This window comes from Trichosurus vulpecula, chromosome 2 (assembly GCF_011100635.1).
Source record: "Trichosurus vulpecula isolate mTriVul1 chromosome 2, mTriVul1.pri, whole genome shotgun sequence".
NCBI lineage: Eukaryota > Metazoa > Chordata > Mammalia > Diprotodontia > Phalangeridae > Trichosurus > Trichosurus vulpecula.
Genome location: NC_050574.1, coordinates 332,355,004 through 332,376,746, shown reverse-complemented (window position 1 = coordinate 332,376,746; position 21,743 = coordinate 332,355,004). Strand labels below are relative to the sequence as shown.

General features: G+C 40.0%; 1 protein-coding gene across 2 annotated transcripts in view; it reads right to left on the bottom strand.

Annotated features, from left to right (window-relative positions):
• The window catches only part of MYLK (myosin light chain kinase), a 338,535-nt gene that overhangs the window by 203,484 nt on the left and 113,308 nt on the right, over window positions 1-21,743 (bottom strand). For both annotated transcript variants that reach the window (XM_036746782.1, XM_036746783.1), the window contains exons 4-6: window positions 5,969-6,017; window positions 5,295-5,457; window positions 137-302 (exon numbers count right to left, since the gene is read on the bottom strand). In XM_036746782.1, coding sequence (XP_036602677.1) covers window positions 137-302; window positions 5,295-5,457; window positions 5,969-6,017 — 378 coding nt within the window. The remainder of the gene's footprint in view (window positions 1-136; window positions 303-5,294; window positions 5,458-5,968; window positions 6,018-21,743) is intronic.

The following is a 21,743-nucleotide window of genomic DNA, read 5'->3' as shown; positions in this document are numbered from 1 at the left end:
AACAACCCTACGAATGTACACGAACATGCGTGCATATATCAGGGAATAAATGAGTGAGTCTAGTGGTCTTCTCCCTGGAGCCCAGGAGTATCTGGGAGGAATTAATCCCCAGTACCTAAATCATCTTGGACCATACCTTGGATGATGAGTTCCGAGGACATGGATGCTTTCCCTGCTACATTCACTGCTATGCATGTGTAGATTCCCACATCAGACAGCTGTACCTCCTGGATCTCCAACACTTGCACCCCAGTCTTCTCAAGCATATGGATTCGGGCGCTTGGCTCCAATGGGACCTCCCCCTGCATGTGTGTGGAGGAATAAGATAACAGATACAAGATACGATTCTAGATAACAGAAATAAGTCCCTCTGAAACTAAATTCTTGGCCTCTTCTTCCAAGGGCGGGCTGAAAACCACAGGCAGGGATTATCTACTTAAACACTAAAGCAATCCTTGAGTCAAATACTACATCGAGTCAAACACCAAAGCATGGAGCAAAAGGGTCTTCCAGTTTGGAGTTTCACCAGCATATCCCGATGCTAATCTTCAGACAATCTATAGTAAATAATAGTCAACAAATATTTATTAAGCACTTACTATATGCCAGGTGTTGTGCTAAAAACCCAGCAATAGACAACTAGGAGGGATGACATATAAGAAAGCTGGACTTGGAATCTGGGTGACCTAGGATTGAATCTTACCTCGGGCATTTATTTAGTTGTGTGACCCAAGACAAGTCACTAGTGTTTTCTCTGTTATCTCCAATTTAACCTGTGTATATTTTGTTCATACTTAATTGATTGCATGTTGTCCCCCTGTTAGACTATGAACTTCTGGAGAACAGGAATTGTCTTTTGCTTTTCTTTATATTCTGACTAATTAGCACAGTTTCTGGCACATAGTGGGCACTTAATAAATTTTTATTGACTGACTTTCAGCTTCAGGTTCCTCGTCTGCAAAATATGGATAATAAGAGCACCTGCCTCGAAGGGTTTCTGGCATGATAAAATGAGATAATACAAATAAAGTGTTTTCCAAACCTTAAGGTGCTATAAAAATGCTGTTGTGATAATGTTGGGACTGAGACTTATCCCCTCCTTTAGCAACAGCAATTAGTTTCATTCAGCATTTCTCTGTACTGCCTCCTGATGGAACAAATAACACAAATATTTACCCCACCTTCAGTAGGCTTCCTGTTCCCCTTCACATAATTCAGAAACATGTTCCATCAGAGTTGCAAGGGCTATTGGGATATTGTTTAATCTAATCCCTTCATTTCGCTGATGAGAAAGATGAGGTGAAGTGATTAGTGAGTGTTCAAGTCCCATCATGCATACAAGCCATGCATGCACCACCTTTGTCATCCTCCATGGAATAGCACAGGCAACCCTTTCAAGCAGGTGAAATCAGTCCTTGATGCCCTCCCCTTCAGAGGCACCCAATCACACTAAGCCTGCCTTCCTTGGTCCTGACTCTCAGCTCTCTTCACCACCGAAGGATTGTCCCTATCTTCTTCATCATCGGAATTGACCTGTTTCACATCCAAAGGGCCCGAAGTGTCAACTAACTACTCAGACAGGGACACGAACCATGCTAATGAGTAAGGTATAGAATCCTAGTATGTCAAAGCTGGAAAATGCCTTAGAGATGATCTTGTCTAAAACTTTCATTGGACAGAGGAGGTTGCAGAGGTGGAGAGAGGGTCAGTATTTTGTTCAAAATCATCTGAATGGTTAGGCCTGTGTAAAACTGAGACTAGAAACCACCCAGGTCTCTTCATTCTCAATCTAGTGCTCTTTTCATTAGGTAACATACGTGTATTTTAAAACATTAAAGTAAAAAAATAAAACATTTTTAATGTGTATTTAAAAAATTTTTAAATGTATTTTAAAAGGCCTTCCAGGGTCAAGGTGTGAGCTTCTGAAGTCTGATTTGTGATTCTTGTAATAATAATATTACAGGTGGGGAAGACACATTTGAGCAGAAAGGAGCGTTTCAGAACTCACTTCTTGTCCCATACTTCCTACATACTCTGCCTATGTCAACCCTGACACTGTCTTGAAAAGACATATCTCCTCAACCTAACTGAGATGCACATTTCTGCTTTGTGACTAATGGCATCTTGGCTTACTGTTTCTAATATGCTTTCAGGGTACATTACACCCCTGCTCCCCACCCATGTGCATACCCCAGGCTGAGAGTCTTGCCAAGGGGAAGCAGTTTTAGCTGTCACTCATTCTGGCTTGATGGAGCTCAGAAGAGAAAGCATTTGGTACTTTTGGTAATGTGGCTGCTATAACACAGCAAGCTCCCTGGATTGAGGACCTCTCTCCAAACATAGATTTAAACTTCATTAATCCCAGGTTTGCACCAACCTCCCAGGAGCGTCAGTTCCCAGAAGAAAAAAAAGAAAGGAAAAAAAAAGAAAAATCTCTTCTGTGCCCCAAGGCCACTGCTGACAGTGGTAATGAATTTCATATCCTTTCTTGGAAATGGGTCAAGGCTGTGGGAAGTGTGTGTGTGTGTTTGCATGGATGTGGGAAAGTGACACTGATTCTCTTGTTTTCTCCTTCTCACGAGTCTGTTCTTGAAGAGCGTTCAGTCAAACAAGACAGAGCTAAGGTTCCCATTTCACTGGACTGGGAAGCCCAATGGTCATTCTAAATCACATGCAGCCAGAGTCTTTAGACTTGATGCAGGGCATGCCCAGGATAAGCTGGGCAGTCAAGAGGTTCTAGGAAGAACAGAAAGAGCAGGACCAGCTAGTTCTAGTATTACCCACCAGGTAGCTGGAGGGCTATGCCACCTGGACATGGTGAATGGTAAGAAATGAACAAGGGCCGTGGAACACGAACATCAGATGGATCTGACAACAAATTGATGATTGTGACAAAAGCCAAGAAAAGTAGAAGATGACCAAGTTAAGGAACAGCCTCTCATTCCTAACATACAACTAATGGTAGCTAGGAGGTATAGAGGATAGAAAAATAGGTCCTAGGGATAGAAATACAGTGAATAAAACAATCAGGAAGACCTGAGATCAAACATTGCCTCAGACTCCTATTGCCCATGTGATCCTAGGCAAATGCCTTCACTTTGGGCTGTGACGTCGCAAATCAAGATAAATTGAGATGAAAATATAGAGGCCCTGGAGAATAGCAGAAAAAATGCTCAACTTGGAATAGGGAGGGCTGCTTTTGAGTCTCAGTTCCAAGGCTAACTAGATTATGTATTTCTGAAGAAAACATATTTGTGAACTACTTCACAGTGGAAGTGGTATGGTAGAAAAAATACCATGGCAGGAGTTGAGTTATCTGGGTGCCAGGTTTTCCTGGGTTCTAGATATCTGGGCTCTAGGTGTTACTCTATTATAAAATTCTTGTGTGATGTTGAACAAAGCAATTCCCCTCTCCAAGTGTCCACTTCCTCACCTATAAAAAATGACCTCTAAAGGTTTCCAAGTAGAAGATTCTAATTAAAAGGTTGTTGTAATAAAAAAGAAAGAAAAACCAAAAAACCACTTCACAAAAATAAGGAATTAGATAAATCTGAGCTCCATACACATAAGGCAACCTTAGTGGTGAAGGGGCTGACCATCCCATCAACACCAGCTACTGACCAATTGCCACTGAGAAGCAGCTAAAGACAAGAACCCTGAGAATGGCGGTGCTGCCCAGACCATACCAGGCAGGCTCCCACAGTCATCAACCAGGGAAGCAACTCTTGTGGAGACGTGACTTGTCAACTCTGCAGGTGAGGCAGCCTCCTACTCCTCAGTAGCCATAACTACTGAAGACCTGGAAAAGAAAGTTCTTGTGCCCCCTAAGTCTTTGGCACTTTTTTTTGAGTCTGTGGATACACAGATACCAGGTGAAGAAACTGGAGAAAGTTTAAGCTTTTTCTTAGGACTTATTTCAGTCCTTGAGTAGATGAGTACACTGGTGGTATCATTTTAATCTTTTTCTATTTTTGGAGGGGGTAAGGCAGGGCAATTAGGGTTAAGTGACTTGCCCAAGGTCACACTCAAGTGTCTGAGGCCGGATTTGAACTCAGGTCCTCCTGACTCCAGGACCTGTGTTCTACTCACTATGCCACCTAGCAGCCCCATATCAGAAACAATATGGTTCCATCAATGGAAATAGCATTAAAGAAGATGCATTATTTTCTGCTTTGTTACTGTGCTTCAAGGACTGCTGGGCTTTTAAAATCATCAGACTTGCAGCTGAAGCCTCCTAATTTGTGTGATCTCCCCCTATTAGAATGTGAACCCCTTGAGACAAAGGGCTGCCTTACTGCTGTATTTGAATCCCCGGTGCTTAGCACAATGCTTTACATATAGTGAGCACTTAATAAATGCTTTTCCATTCATTCATTCATGCATCACCATAAGCAAGTTGTAATTTACTTCCCTGAAGAATACAGCATCTGACGGCCAGGTGAATGACCAACAAGACGAGCCTGAGAATGGAGCCTGGAACCAAGGGCTTTCCCAGAAATAAGAGAGGCTCTGCTCAATTTAAGCTTATGGGGATGGGGAAGTAATGTTAAGACCCAGATGGAATTTGTACCACTGTCAATAGATATTTATTAAACACTTACTATATGTGAGGCACTGTGCTATTATTCCAGTGCAGTGGAACGAGTTTTGAATCTAAGCCAGAAAACCTGAGTTGAAATTCCAGCTCTTTTACTTAATATTTAAGTGACTTTGGCTAATTCCCTCAACCTTTCTGGGCCTCAGTTTCCTCATCTATAAAATGAGGAGGTTGGACTAGATGACCCCGAAGGTCCTTTTCAGCTCTAAAGCAATGATTGGATGTTGAATATTCAGAGGAAAGGAGGTTGGGTAGGGTATGTGCCTTCAAGTGTAATACAATAATCATCATGAAGGAGATGCCATGGAATTTATTTCCCGATGGAAATGATAAATGATAAAAAGTAGGCATTTGATTGCTAAGTCATAAATAATGCTAAACTGAAAAGGAAGAATGGTTGTAATCCTGAGCTCTGCAGCTGATCAGCAGTTTTGTGATGATTAGGGCCTTGTGGCTCTGGAGTTTTAGACAGACTGATTTAGGGGTATGACTCATGTAGAACTCATTCTCCCTACTTGGGAGACAGGGAACAAGGGTGGACTGGATCAACGAATTATGTAGCCTTACAGATGTGAGGAACACCAGAAAGTCCTTGTGGATCCCAAACAGTAGGGTGGCAGGTCTGTGCTCATCAACAGGGTCTCACACTGACCTTCTGGGTCTCTAGGCCCTGGGGCTCACTCTAGCCATTCCTTACCTTCAGCCAGGTGACCTGGGGTTGGGGGCGGCCAGTGATCTTGCAAGAGAAGCGACCTGTTTGTCCCTCTCTTGCCACCACCCTGCTGAGCTTGGTAGCAAATCTGGGAGGGCTCTCTCCCCAGATGCTTGGCAGGTTATCCGTGGTGGCTGCCAGCCTGCTCCTGGAAGGTAATCAGGATACAATTAACTCTGGCTTGCATTATAAAGCTATGAGATTCCAGTCCTCCCACTTCCATTTCCCTCTCAAAACTCTGAATCTTCTCTTGTGCCCAAGCTGTCCTATGGGGAAAGGTGTGGAAACAGAACTCATCCGCTGAGCTCTCCCAGGTTCTCTGCTTTCTAGGCTAACACCTTCTTTTTGTCTTGGGTCTATTTCATGTGTGTGCAGGTATGTGAGAAAACTAGCTTTCTCTCCTGTTTCACTTAGAGTTCAATGGCTAAGTTCAGTGGCTTACTCTGTCTCCTACAGGAAAGAACAAGAGAAGACTGTTGTCTTAGGGTGAAATGATACTCAGATCAGGGACATTAACTTAGAACCACTATCACATCCTCCTCCCCACTGGACTCTCACATGATTATTGTACATGCAACATCCCAGGTTTATTATCCAAATCAGCAAAGGGAGCATCGCCCAGTCCCCACTCAGTCACTCCCCAATCTGCTGACACTCACCCTAGGGCCTTGGCACCAGAAGGCTCTCTATACATCTTCCCAGAGTTTCCTGCAAATAGGAGACCAAATGAGAAAGGTTAAAGGGGCAAGGAGATCCAACCACAAGAGCTGGAACTAACTCTTCATAGCCTACTTTGGGGCTGTGGCAATCCAGCACCTGTCCCTTAAATTAACCAGTTGGGTTCGCACACTGAATGCCACCTCCCATTTCTTTTCCTCTGCTTAGGCTGTCCCTCATATCTGAGCATTCTCCTGGCTGTCCCTCATAGATTCCTGGAATTCTCCCTCTGTGTCCTGGCTTCTCTGGCTTCTTCAAGGCCCAGCCAAAATCCCACCTTCTGCAAGAAGCCTCTCCTAATCTCCTTAATGCTAGTGCCTCCCTTCCTTCCACTGATTATCTCTAAGCCTGATTATATCTGTTTGCACATAGTTGTTTGCATGTTGTCTCTCCCATTAGTCTGCGAGGTCCTTGAAAGCAGGGAATATGTTTTTTGCATCCCTGATCCTTGGCACAAGGCCTGGCAAACAGTAGGCACTTAACAAATGTTAATTAACTGACTGATAAGAATTCACTCCCTCCTCGGCTCCATCTTTTTAGAATCCCTAGTTTGAAACTCCACTGCAATGCCAACTCCTACAACAGACCTTTCCAGATCCACCAGGCTGCTAGTGTCTTCCCCCACCTCCCCTCATAAACAAAACAAAGCTGTCTTGTACCAATTTTGTATACATATTTAAATGCTATCATGTTATCTTCTCTGTAGAACATAAGAAATTCCTCGAGGGTGAGAACTGCTTCATTTTTGTCCTTGGATCCTCAGTATCTGGTACAATCCATGGTACATAAACAGCCTTGTAATACATATTTGCTGGTTGCCTGGCTGTTTAAGGTCAAAGCTGAGGGGGTGTGGGGTTGGGCACAGGAGGCAGAGAAATATGTAACTCTCCACATGAGTTTTGACTGTCGTCAAAAAATGTGAAAAGTTATACTCTACTTCCACTGAGGGAAAACACACACACACACACAGACAAAGAGACACACATACACACAGACAGATTAGATAGATAGATAGATAGAGAGAGAGAGACAGAGAGAGAGACAGAGAGACAGAGACAGAGAGAGAGAGAGACAGAGACAGAGAGATGGAGAGACAGAGAGACAGAGACAGAGAGACAGAGACAGGCAGAGATCCAGACAGAGAGAGATAGAGACAGACAGAGATAGAGAGAAAATAAACCACATCAGAATAGGTAGAAACAAAGATGGTGATAATTGTTAAAATGCTGAAGTGGATTCCTGAGCTGTCTGTGAGCTGCTTCCTAGAGACAGGACAGAATAGCTTTCTGTGGTGAGGCAAATGCAACTGAAGAAGTGGAAGAGAGAGTCCCAGAGGAGGCCTTTAGAGAGGAGAGAAAATTGCTACAGTGGGCTCCCTTGCAAAGAGGTCAAAATGCAAAGCCCGAGTTCTGAGTGATGCCAGCATCCAGTAGAAGTCTGCCCAGGGACTGGCCCCCTAACTCTTGAACCCTGGCAGGTGTCTGTCAGCTGTAGGTTCAGCTCAGCTCTGCCAATCTTGGTCTTTTGGGTTGAAAAGAACTCCTCTTTAGAAGTTCTCTAATCAGCCTGCTTCTGGGGCCACCCATCATACTCTCTCCCAACGGCCTGCTCCTTTTGCTGTGTCCTGTGTCCCTCTGGTCCCAATCCTGGATCCCTCAGTTTGAATCCCTGACAGGCAGCACCAGTTGGAGTAAAACTAATGCTAGAACCCAGCCCTCTATAACTGGTGCAGTGTGCTTTCCATTACACTGGGAGCCGGCTGCTATTATTTATTTCTGCAGTATTTTAAAATTTGTTTTTTTTTAAATACTACATTCATTTTCAGATATAGCCAAATTCCAAAGATGCTTCCCTTGTAATAAAGAAAAGCAGTTAAGAAAAAACTGACATAACAAACATGAATATTGCATGTAATATCCAGTTCCCATAGCCTCTCAACTCTTTAGCAAAAGGAGGGAATTATCTATCTTTTGGACAGCTAGGTGGCATAGTGGAAAGAGTTCTGGGAGGGAGTCAGAAGGACCTGAGTTCAAATGTTGCCTCAGATGCTTACTAGTTATGTGAATCTGGGCAAACCATGTAACCCTGTTTGTCTTAGTTTCCTCACCTGTGAAATGAGCTGGAGAAGCAAACGGCAAACCACTGCAATATCTTTGCAAAAAAAAAACCCCAATGGGGTCACAGAGAGTTGGACATGACTGAAACAACTCAACAATAAAATCTATCTTTTATTTAGAGTAAGAAATGGATGGCTGCTAATATTGGGGGGAGTTAAAGGATTGGTAGAGTTTTGTCTTTGATCAACTGCTAAGCTGGAGATGTGGCTCACCGGAGTCCTGTAGATATGGAGAACCTTCAGTGTTTGCCAGTTGATAGCATTTCAGGTCAGATTCTTTTCCTCTTTGAGGGAGTTCCATACTTTGGCCTTCCAATCCCCATTCGACCAGATTCCTGACTCTTCCTCACCATTAATTTTTGCTCCTGTTAGGCCAAGATCATTATGGACCATTCCCATTTTGCTACTTTGCTACATTTGCCTTTGCTATTATTTAATAATATGCAGCACTTAGTACAGTGTCTGGCACACAGTAGGTACTTACTAAATATTTATTGACCACGTGACATTTAAAAAGTTTGAGAGACATCATTTCTCTCATCCAACTGCTTAATATTTCTTCCCCAGGGTAGGACTGCTTTCCATTACCATGACTTTCTACAGAGGAAGCCTTAAGCATGTGAAAGGAAAGAGAGAACTAAGCAATGCTGGCCCTTTCATAGGCATTACTGGGCCAGCTACTGTTTGCATTAGGGCCCTAATAGGAATCTGCTAGTTTTGGGGACATTGGCAAATAGCACCAGAAATAGGAGAAAAGGTAGAGAAGTTTGAGGAAAACACTATTAATAACAACACAAAGCTCAGATAAAACCTCTTCCTTAAACAAATCAAAAACCTCAGTTTAAATAGGAATGTGAGTTGAGAATGTTCCAACAACCTGAAAGGCTGCAGGATGTTTTTATTCCTATGAAATCCAGGAAACAGTACTGTATGTATGAAATGCACATTGGCTTCCTTATCAGAAAAGGTGACAAACTGTGACCTAATTAAAGTGTCCGCTCTGTTCTTCACACATGGCATTCAAACTCCCATCTCTGGGCCTTTGTACAATCTGAACTCGATGTCTGGAATGCACCCCCTCCTTACTTCTGCCTCATAGAATTTTTCTCTTCCTTCAAGACACACTTCAAGTACCATTATCTACATGAAGCCTCCCTGATCTCCCCAAATACTTGTGCCTTGCCCCTTGACTATGTTGCAATTAACTACTTTGCATTTATTCTCTTTATTTTTATTTGCTTACATATGTATTTGTCTCCCCTATACTGTACATATACACTGTCTCCCCTCAATTGAAAAGTGACTCCTTGAGGGAAAGATTGTTTTATTCATCATATTTCTTTCCCTAGTACCTAGGACAGTGCCTAGAACAGAGAAGATGTGTAGTAAAAGTTGGCTGATTGAATGTTGCTTCATCCTCTAGTTTATCTGGGAGGATGAAGTTCTTCCTTAAAAGAATGGACTAGGATCATAGATTTAGAGGTGGAAGAGATTGGTTGTTGAGTTAAACCCTGTGTTAGCCAAGAGCCATCAAGTAAATAATTGCTGAAAAAATTGTGGTATATGAATATAACGGAATATTATTGAGTTAAACTCTGTTGGGGAATCTAAGGCCAAGTCAAATGAGGTAATTTGCCCAGGGTCCCATGATTAGGGAGTATCTGAAGAGGAGGGACTGGAACTTAGGTTTTTCTGATTTCAAATCCAGCATCCCATCTACTCCTCTTGAAAGGAAAACACATAAGAAAAGAACTCTGAGGAAACAGACACTAATCTAGCTCTATAGTGAGTGGCTGGGGTTGGCGAAGCAGTTGTGGTGGAATTGGAAGAATATGAAATAGAGAAAGAAGGGTGCAAAATAATTTGGAACTATACAAAGAAAATCCCTATACTGTAAATACTCTTTAACCCATGACAACCAAGATCAGTCATATATACCAATAGATAAAGGGAAAGAGATAAATACAAATCTATTTATGGCAGCACTTTTGTGTTAGCCAAGAGCTGGCTACCCATCAAGTATATAATTGCTGAGAAAATTGTGGTATATGAATATAATGGAATATTATTATTGTACCATAAAATGACAAACTTGAAGAACTTAGAGAAACTTGGTAAGGCTTAGATTCATTCATTCAATAAACATTTCTTAAGCACATACTATGATATTGGAGGATACTGGAGGAATCCAGGATGACACATAGGGTTCAAGCCTCAGAGTCTGAGAAGATGGTGTTGCCCTGTATAGTAACAGGGAAAGTGGGAATTAGGGAGGGTTCAGCGGGGAAAGATAATAACTTCTGCTTTTGACAGAATTGAGTTTAAATTTCAAACTCAATTTTAAACTCTGTTTAGACAGAATATTGAGTTTAAAATGTCTACTGGCCATCCAGTTTGAGATAATACGAGATGGTGCAGGATAAGGTAAGCAGAACCAAGAAAATAATAGACACAATGAATGTACTAATGTGAAGGACAGGAACAGGGGAAGATAAATGAACTATTGGATGAGACAAAAGTGGTTCTTTCACAGTATTTGGAGGATGGCAAAGCAATTTACACAAATTATACTTGATCCTCACAACAACTCCATGAAGTAGATGTTATTATTATCCCCATCTTACAAATGATGGAACTGAGACTGAGAGAGATTAAGTGATTTGGCCAGAATTGTCCAGGACTTGAACTCCAGTCGCCCCACTTCCAAATCCAGTGCTTTACCCACTAGTTGCCACCTACTTGCCTTGATCATGTGAGGATGTAGCCATTTCCCCTGCTCAAGGAAATAATGATGAAATTGAAATACATAGCAGGGAGTTGACCCTGGATCATTCTACTCAACAGCATCCCAAATTTATTCTGAGACTTTTACCTCAGTTAACAAAGACAGCAGCCCCAAGTACTTATCTTGTTATTCCTCCATCTGCTGATTTTTCCCAATATACTTACATTCACTCACTCACTCACTCATTCAGTCTTACACTCTCGGGAAAGAAGATATCTAAGATGGGTCAGAGGAAGAAGTGAAAGTTGAAAAATGAGAAATGAGAGTAACCAGGTTGGTTACTCTGTTGAGGAATAGAATCAGTCATATCTCAAACTGTCTTGAACAATCAGGAGATTCCCCATCTTCCTGGAATATATATCTGGAATGAGCCAGTTCAAGGCTTGAAAAGAGTACACGTGGTCTCTCACAAATCAGTGCACAGTACAGGACAGTAGCAAACACACTTCTCCCTAGATCATACAATATTGGAAGAGACAAAAACTTATAGGTCCCTAGCTGAAAATAGCTGCACAAAACCCCTGAAGCTTGGGATAGTGCCCTTTCCACTTAGGAAGCAGAGACCACTTTAGCATAGAATTAAAAGTCAATAAATAGCCTGGAAAATGAGCAAACAACAGAAAAAATTTCTGACCACAGAAATTTACTATGGTGACAAGCAAGATCAAAACACACACTCAGAAGGAGACAACAAAGTCAAAATTCCTGCATCCAAAGATGGAAAGAAAAATATGAATTGGTCTTAGGCCATGGAAGAGCTCAAAAAGGATTTTAAAAATCAAATAAGAGAGGCAAAGGAAAAATTGGGAAGAGAAATGGAAGTGATGCAAGAAATTCATGAAAAAAAATCAATAGCTTGGTAAAGGAAGCACAAAAAATACTGAAGAAAATAACACTTTAAAAAACAGAATAGGCCAAATGGTAAAAGAGGCACAAAAAATCCGATGAAGAGAAGAAGGCCTTGAAAAATGGAGTGCCTAAATGGAAAAAAATATATATACAAAAATTCACTGAAGAACAGAGCTCCTTAAAAAGTAGAAGTGGCCAAATAGTACCTGCCAAAGAGGTACTAAAGTTCACTAAAGAAAATAATTTCTTAAAAATCAGAATTGGGCAAGTGGAAGCTAATGACTTTATGAGACATAAAGATCAGGCCAACAAAATCAAAAGAATGGAAAAATAGAAGAAAATGTAAACTATCTTATTGGAAAAACATCTGACCTAGAAAATAGATCCAGGAGAGATAATTTAAGAACCAGTGGATTACCTGAAAGTTATGATCAAAAAAGAAGCCTATACATCATCTTTCAAGAAATTATCTAGGAAAACTTCCCTGATATTCAAGAACCAGAGGGTAAGATAGTCATTGAAAAAAATCCACTGATCACCTCCTGAAAGAGATCCCAAAATGAAAACTCCCAGGAATATTAAAGTCAAATTCCAGACCTCCCAGATGGAGGAGGAAATACTGCAAGCAGAAAAAGAAACAATTCAAATATCATGGAGTCACAGTCAGGATAACACAAGATTTAGCAGTTTCTACAATGAGAGATTGGAGGGCTGGGAATATGATATTCCAAAGGGAAAAAGAGCTAGGATTGTAACCAAGAATTATCTATCCACAAAAACTGAGTATAATCCTTCAGGAGGAAAAATGGAATGAAATAGAAGACTTTCAAGCATTCCTGAGGAAAAGACAAGAGCTGTATAAAAAATCTGACTTTTAAATACAAGATGCAAAAGAAGCATAAAAAGGTAAACAGGAAAGAGAAATTATCAGGGATTTGATAAGGCTAAACTGCTTCTATTCCATTATGGGAAAATGATATTTGTAACTCCTAAAAATCTTTCTCATTATTAAGGCAGTTAGAAGAAGTACACATAGATAGAAAGCAGAGGTGTGAGTTGAGTGTGATGGTATGACTATCTAAAAAAATAAAATTAAAGAATGAGAAAGAAGAATGCACTGGGAGAAGGGAAAAGGGAGAAGTAGAACAGGATAAATTATCTGACATAAAAGAAGCCTGAAAGAGATTTTACAGGGGAGGGGGAAATGGGGAAAGCAGGAAGGAGAGCACATGAATCTTATTCTCATTAGAATTGGCTCAAAGAGGGAATAATATACACACTTAATTGGGTGCAGAAATCTATAATCTATCTTACCATACAGGAAAGTAGGAAGGGAAGGAGATCAGAGAAGGGAGGGCAGTTTGGGGGAGGTAAAAGTCAGAAGCAAAACACTTTTGAGAATGGACAGGGTAAAAGAGGAGAGGGAGAGAGGGAGAGGGAGAGAGGGAAAGGGAGAGGGAGAGGGGGAGAGAGAGGGAGAGAGAGAGGGGGGGGGAGAGAGAGAGAGAGAGAGATCAACAGGGAGAAAATAGGATGGAGAGAAATACAAAGATGGTAACCATTACTGTGAGAAAAAATTTTCATACTAAGTTTCTCTGATAAAGACTTCATTTCTCAAACATATAGAAAAATGAGTCAAATTTATAGAAATATAGAAATAAGGGCCATTACTCAATTGATAAATGTTCAAAGGATATGAACAGCAAGTTTCCAGACAACATAATCAAAGCTATCTACAATCATATGAAAAAACGCTCTAAATCATTACTGACAAGAGAAATGCAAATTAAAACAACTCTGAGCTACTACCTCATACCTGTCACATTGGTTAATATGACAGAAAAGCAAAATAACAAATGTTGGAGGGGATGTGAGAAAATTAAAATGTTAATATTTAATATAATTGGTGAAGTTGTATACTGATTCAACCAGTCTGGAGAGTAATTTGAAACATTGACTAATACGACAGAAAAGCAAAATTTAACAAATGTTAGAGGGGATTTGAGAAAATTAAAACATTAATATACTATTGGTGAAGTTGTATACTTATTCAACCATTCTGGAGAGCAATTTGGAACTATGTCCAAAGGACTATAAAACTATGCATACCCTTTGACCAAGCAATACCACTACTAGGTCTCATTCCCAAATAGATTAAAAAAACAAAAAGGAAAATACCTATGTGTACAAAAATATTTCTAGCAACTCTCTTAGTGGTGACAAAGAATTGGAAATTGAAGGGATGCCTATCAATTAGGGAATGGCTGAACAAGTCATCGTATATGATTGTGTTTTATCACGCACTATTTTGCTTTAAGAAATGATGAGCAGTATGCTCTCAGAAAAATATGGAAAGACTCACATGAACTGATGCAAAGGAAAATGAGCAGAACCAGAAGAACATTGTACACTGCAACAGCAGTACTGTATGATGATCTACCATGGATAACTTAGCTATTCTCAGCAATACAATGATCTAAGACAATTCTGTAGGACTTACGATGAAAGGTGCTGTCTGTCTCCAGAGAAAGAACTGGTGGAGCCTGAATGCAGATCAAGGATACTTTTTTCTGTGTTTTCTTTTACAGAATGACTTACATGGAAATGTGTTTTGCATGACCAATCATGTATAACCTATGTCAAATTGCCTGCATCCTCAATAAGGGGGGGAAGGGAAGGAAGGAGAGAATTTGGAACTCAAAATTTGAAAAAAAAACATCAAAATTGTTTTTACATGTAATTGGGAAAAAATAAAATATGAAATAAAATAAAAAAAGAATGGCAGTATCTTGGTCAAGAGGGCAGCTATATGGTAGTGGAAAGAGAACTCAGCCAAGATTCAGGAGGACTGAAAATCTGTAATTCCCCAGACTGAGATGTGAAAACAGAAGAAGTACGCGAAAAGACAAAAGTTCAGGCCAGACATCTGCTCTACAAGTGAGTAGCACCCAACACTAACATAAAGTCCAAAGTCAAGAAGTGGGCTGGAAGAATGAGCAAACAAAAAAAAAACATGACTTAAAGAGCTACTATGGTAACAGGGAAGTTCAAGACACAAACATAGAAGAGTTAAGACTTGAAAACCTCTACAAGTAAAATCTCAAAGTATATTGCAGGCTGGACAAAGGAAGATTTAAAGCAAGAATATAAAAAAAGAGCTAAAATTATTTTTACAAGGAATGACAGCTATACAAGGAAGATATGAAAAGAGAATTAACAGCTAGGAAAAAGAAGTACAAAAACTTACTGAATAAATCTTTGAAAATTAAATTTAGTGAAATGAAAGATAATGACTCCACAAAACTCCAAGAAATAACAAAAGAAATCCAAAAGTCTGAAAAAATAAATGTGGAATATCTCATAGGAAAAACAACTGACCTGGAAAACAGATTGAGGAGAGATAATTGAAGAATCATTGGACCACCTGAAAGCCATGAACAAGGGAGAAGGAAGGAGGAAGGCAAGAAGGAAGGTAGGCAGGAAGGAAGGAAGGCAAGAAGGAAGGAGGAATGTGGGAAGGAAGCCAAGAAGGAAGGAAGGAAGGGAGGTAGAGAGAGATAGATAGATAGATAGATAGAGAGAGAGAGAGAGAGAGAGAGAGAGAGAGAGAGAGAGAGAGAGAGAGAGATGGCTATTTTAGTAGACTGAAAGTTCAGAGTTTAACACGGCAGCTGTAATAAGAAAAGTCATCTTGGGCTGCTTTAATGAAGACAAGAGAGGTGATGGTTCTGCCTTACTCTGCCCCAGTCAGACTACTCTGGAGCATCATGTTCAATTCTGTACTCTACAATGTCTGAAAGACATTGACAAACTAGGGCATTTCCAGAGTAGGGCAATTAGGATACAGTGAAGTATTTGAACAATGTCATGTAAGGATTATCTAAAGGAATTGGAGATTTCAGTCATAGATATGACTATTTATTTTGTAATACATGGCAGCTGGCTTCAAATGCTTGAAAGGCTATCAAATAGAAGAGGGATTGTTGTTGTTCAGTCATTTTTCAGTTGTGTCTGACTTTTTGTGGCCCCATTTGGGGTTTTCTTGGCCAAGATAATAGAGAAGTTTACCATTTCCTTCCTCAGCTCATTTTACAAATGAGAAAACTGAGGCAAACAGGGTTAAGTGACTTGTCCAGGTTCATATAGCTAAGTAAGTGTCTGAGACTGGATTTGAACTCAGGAAGATGAGTTTTCCAGACTCCAGGTCTCACACTCTATCTACTGTGCCACCCAACTGCCCAGAAGAGGGATTAGATTTATTTAAAGGGAGAACCAGAAACAAGGCATGGAAGTTATGGAGAGGAAGAGCTTCTTAAGAACAACAAGCATTAAAACCTTACTATGTGCAAAGTAATAAGACTAGATGTTGAGATTACACACACAGAAACAAACCTAGTAGTACCTGTCTCCTTACATTCTGCATCTCAAGCCCAACATGTCCAAACCAGAACTCATTGTCTTCCTGCCCAAATCCTGACCTCCTCCAAGCTTCCCCGATACTATCAAGGGACCCACTGTTCTTGCAGTCATCCATATTTAAAAGCTGATGCCACCTTCAACTCCTGACTCTCAACCCACATATATAATCAGTAACTACAGCTTTTCATTTTCTATCTCTATAATATTATGCATACATGGATCCTTCTCTGAACTCACAGAGCCACCACCACTCCAGATCTAAATAACTTCTTGCTTGGACTACACAAATTACTCAACTGATCTAGTTCTATATCAACCATATTACCAAGAGATTACTTTGTAGAATTTAGCAAAATAATAACAAAATTCATTTGGAAAATGAAAGGTTAGGATATAAAGGAACGTAATGAAAAAAGTAGGAAGGATAGTATTTGTCTCTATTATATCTCAAAGGAATAACTATTCAAACTTTGTAGTACTGAATTTAAAAAAAGGTAGATCAGCAGAACTGATTGCCTAGCAATAAATGTGCACAGCAGCCCAGCATTCAAAAAGCCCAAGAACAGAAATTACTGGACAAGGGACACCTTATTCCACAAGATGTGCTAGGAAAACAAGAAAGCAGCATGATTAAAAAACAAAAAGAGGGGGCAGGGCCAAGATGGCAGCTGGAAAGCAGGGACTTGCCTAGGGCTCTCCCCCAGTATCCTCCAAATGCCTATAAAAAATGGCTCTGAACAAATTCTAGAACTGCAGAACCCATGAAATAGCAGAGGGGAGCAGGGCTCCAGCCCAGGACAGCCTGGATGGTCACTGGGTAAGGTCTATTGCACGGAGCTGGGAGTGGAATGCAGCAGAGCCCAGCGTGGGCTGAGCCAGGACCAACCAGACCGGGAGCTGGGCGGAACAAGCCCTAGCACCCTGAATCAGGGAACTGTGGCAATTACCAGACTTCTCAACCCACAAACACCAAAGACAACAGAGAAGGTTAGTGGGAAAAACTGCAGGGACAGAGTGAAGGGAGTTCCCAGTTCAGCCACCACCCCAGGGGCAGCGGAGGTGGCTACAGAACTACATCTGCAGTTGCTTCTGGCCCCAGGCCCATCTGGTGGGAGGAATTAAGTGGGGGATCAGAGCTGGAGGGCAGAGCCTGCTCAGATCAGAGTCGCAGGGGGTTCTTGGGGGAGGAGGAGCACTGGTGTAGCAGAGCTTGCTGTGTCGAAAAAGCTCTGAAAACAACAGCACAGCCCCTCAAGCTTGCGACAATGTACTCTATACTATACAAGCAATCATAAACTGTTGAAAAAATCAAGGGTCAAGTAAGTTGGCTGGGAACGTGGCCAGGCAGCGAAAACGCACTGAGATTCAGACTCAGACTTTGGAATCTTTCTTTGGTGACAAAGAAGACCAAAACATACAGCCAGAAGAAGTCAACAAAATCAAAGAGCCTACATCAAAAGCCTCCACGAAAAACATGAACTGATCTCAGGCCATGGAAGAGCTCAAAAAGGATTTGGAAAAGCAAGTTAGAGAAGTAGAGGAAAAATTGGGAAGAGAAATTAGAATGATGCAAGAAAACCATGAAAACAAGTCAATGACTTGCTAAAGGAGACCCAAAAAAATACTGAAGAAAATGACACCTTAAAAATGGTCTAATTCAAATGGCAAAAGAGGTCCAAAAAGCCAGTGAGGAGAAGAATACCTTGAAAGGCAGAATTAACCAAATGGAAAAGGAGGCCCAAAACACCACTGAAGAAAATACTACCTTAAAAATTAGATTGGAGCAAATGGAAGCTAGTGACTTTATGAGAAATCAAGATATTATAAAATAGAACCAAAGGAATGAAAACATGGAAGATGATGTGAAATATCTCATTGGAAAAACCACTGACTTGGAAAATAGATCCAGGAGAGATAATTTAAAAATTATTGGACTACCTGAAAGCCATGATTAAAAAAAGAGCCTAGATATCATCTTTCAAGAAATTATCAAAGAGAACTGCCCTGATATTCTAGAACCAGAGGGTAAAATAGAAAATGAAAGAATCTACCTCCTGAAAAGATCCCAAAAATAAAACTCCTAGGAATATTGTCGCCAAATTCCAGAGCTTCCAGATCAAGGAGAAAATACTGCAAGCATCCAGAAAGAAACAATTTGAGTATTGTGGAAACACAATCAGGACAACACAAGATCTAGCAGCTTCTACATTAAGGGATCAAAGGGCTTGGAATATGATATTCCGCAGGTCAATGGGGCTAGGATTAAAACCAAGAATTGTCTACCCAGCAAAACTGAGTATCATGCTCCAAGGCAAAATATGGATTTTCAATAAAATAGAGGACTTTCAAGCTTTCTTAGTGAAAAGACCAGAGATGAATAGAAAATCTGACTTTCAAACACAAGAATCAAGAGAAGCATGAAAAGGTAAACAAGAAAGAGAAATCATGAGGGACTTACTAAAGTTGAACTATTTTGTTTACATTTCAACATGGAAAAATGATGTGTAAAATTCACGAGACCTCAGTATTAGAGTAGCTGAAGGGAATATACATACATACATACATACATACATATATACAATATACACACACAGAGGCTACAGGGTGAGTTGAATATGAAGGGATGATATCTAAAAAAATAAAATCAAATTAAGGGATGAGAGAGGAATATATTGAGAGAGGGAGAAAGGGAGAGATAGAATGGGGTAAATTATCTCGCATAAAATTGGCAAGAAAAAGCAGTTCTGTAGGAAGGGAAGAGGGGCAGGTGAAGGGGAATGAGTGAATCTTGCTCTCATTGGATTTGACTTGAGGAGGGAATAACATACACATTCAATTGGGTATCTTACCTCACAGAAAAGAAGGAGGAAGGAGATTAAAAAGGGGGGACAATAGAAGGGAGGGCAGATAGGGGGAGGAGGTAATCAAAAGCAAACGCTTTTGAAAAGGGACAGGGTCAAGGGAGAAAACTGAACAAAGTGGGATAGGATAGGAAGGATCAAAATATAGTTAGTCTTTTACAACATGAGTATTGTGGAAGGGTTTTACATAATGATACACATGTGGCCTATGTTTAATTGCTTGCCTTCTTAGGGAGGGTAGGTGGGGAGGGAAGAGGGGAGATTTGGAACTCAAAGTTTTAAAAGCAGATGTTCATAAAAAAGTTTTTGCATGCAACTAGGAAATAAGATATACAGGCAATGGGGCACAGAAATCTATTTTGCCTACAAGAAAGTAAGGGAAAAGGGGATGGGGGGAGTGGGGTGACAGAAGGGAGGGCTGACTAGGGAATGGGGCAATCAGAATGTATGCCATCTTGGAGTGGGGGGAGGGTAGAAATGGGGAGAAAATTTTTAATTCAAACTCTTGTGAAAATCAATGCTGAAAACTAAAAATATTAAATAAATTTTTTAAAAAAGAAAGTTTTAGGGCAATATCTTACATAATGGACCACAATAAAATTCCAAATGGATAAACAATTTAAATGTAAAATGGTAAGGCAAAAAAAGGAAACAGAAAGTTTTAGCTTTCACTATTAGGAATATAGAAAGAAGCCATAATCATATGCAGAATGGAAGAAATCACAAAAGATAAAAATAAACTCAATGACATAAAATTAAACTGCTTTTGTACAAATAAAATCAACGTAACTAGAATCACATAAAAGAAATGGATTTTGAATTTTTTTTCATTAGACCTAATACTATTTGTTACATGAAATGGCTCTCTGGGAGAAAGAGGGAGAAGAATACTAGAGTAAATTATAGTGATATAAAACAAAACAAAACAAAAACAAAGGACATCAATAAAAACATTTAAAAAAAGAAAAAACTTACAATAAAATACGACAGACACTCATGTTAAAAACTCAAAAAAGTCTAGGATTCAAAGATGATATCTAAAATTTATAAACAAGATTAAGAGCTATTTCTTAAAAGACCAATCATTAAAGGATATAAACAAACACCTTTCAAAAGGAAAGATGTAATCAATAACAAAATGAAAAAAAGTTCAAATCTGTTATAACTTGAGAAATGCAAACCAAAATAACTGTGGTATTACCTCACGGCTATCAAGCTGGAAAAGATGCTCAAAGATGAGAAAATTATTTGCTGAAGGGATTGGGAGAAGATGATGCTCAAATTCATGGCTGGTAATTCTGCCAAATGACACATGCTTCCGAAAATAGTTGGGTATTATGCAACAAGATAAATTCCATGAAGAGCAGTTTATCATAGGAAGGCTATTGACTACAAGAAAATGAACCACATGTACAGAAATATGCAGATCAGTACTATTTGTACTAAAAACTAAGAAACAAAGTATGTGCCCAATGACTGAGGAATGGTTGAACAAATGATAGTGCACAGACAGAATTCCTTAAGGCCCCATAAAAATGATACATAACAAGAACTGAGATAAATTTGGGAAGGTTTGTATGAAGTAAATCGGAGTGAAGAAAGTAGAACCAAGAAAAAATGTACTTGGGTGTTTTTTGGGAAGAGATTATTGTGTAAATTTTTTAAATGCATTTTTATAAAAATTTAAATATCTATTTAAAAGCTGTAGGAAGAAGTAGGTTGAATGAGAAGGAGAAAAATGGCTAAAGTTAAGGAAAAGAAACAGAGGAAAGGTAACAAAGGTATATGATGGTAGAACAAGAAGAAAAAAAAACCAGAAAAGAAAGAAAACCACAGGAAAACAAGAGAACCTATATAAAAAGGTGGCAAGAAGGTTCACAGGATCATAGAATAATAGAACCATAGTTTTTGCCATGGCCCTACTCTCCAATATCTCCACTTTACCAGGAATTTAGATTCCACCCAATTCTTCTTGCGTCAATAGTCAGGCTTTTTTGCTTGTCTTCATGCCACTTCCCACAGTTTCCACCCTCATGCCCATGCAGTGGCACTCTTTCCTATCTCCACTTTCCAGCACCCCTTTATGTGGTATGTCATTAGAACATGAGCTCCTTGAGAGCAGGGACTATCTTGCTTTCTTGTATTTGTATACCCAGCAGATAGCATAGTGCCTGGCATGTAGGAAGTACTTAATATACTAACATTCAGGTCTCCTGAATCCAAGTCCAATACTCTTCCTATTACAACATCCTGTTATTTTTTCCAATATCCATTTTCTGTCATTCAGCCCCATTAGGGTTGAAGCAAAGAAAAGTCACCAGGGGATGGATGACTCCTAAGTTGTGCGCCAGTCAAGCATGCCTTATCTAGATATTCCTTATCTCTCTCATCTATCTCTTTCTTTCTTTCCTTTTTCCTTCCTTCCTTCCTTCCTCTCTCTCTCTCTCTCTCTCTCTCTCTCTCTCTCTCTCTCTCTCTCTCTCTCTCTCTATCTCTCCCTCCCTTCTTTCCTTTCTTTCTGGAAGGAAACTTAGAGGTACCCTAGTCACAAGGAAAGTTATTCTGAAAAAGGTAGAGAGAAGAGCAAAAATCCAATAAAATCAATTGAAGGGGAAAAAAAGGGAAGAAGGAAGATAGGGTCCAATTAAATGGAGATGGATGCATGACACATAAGTCTTGCAAGAACA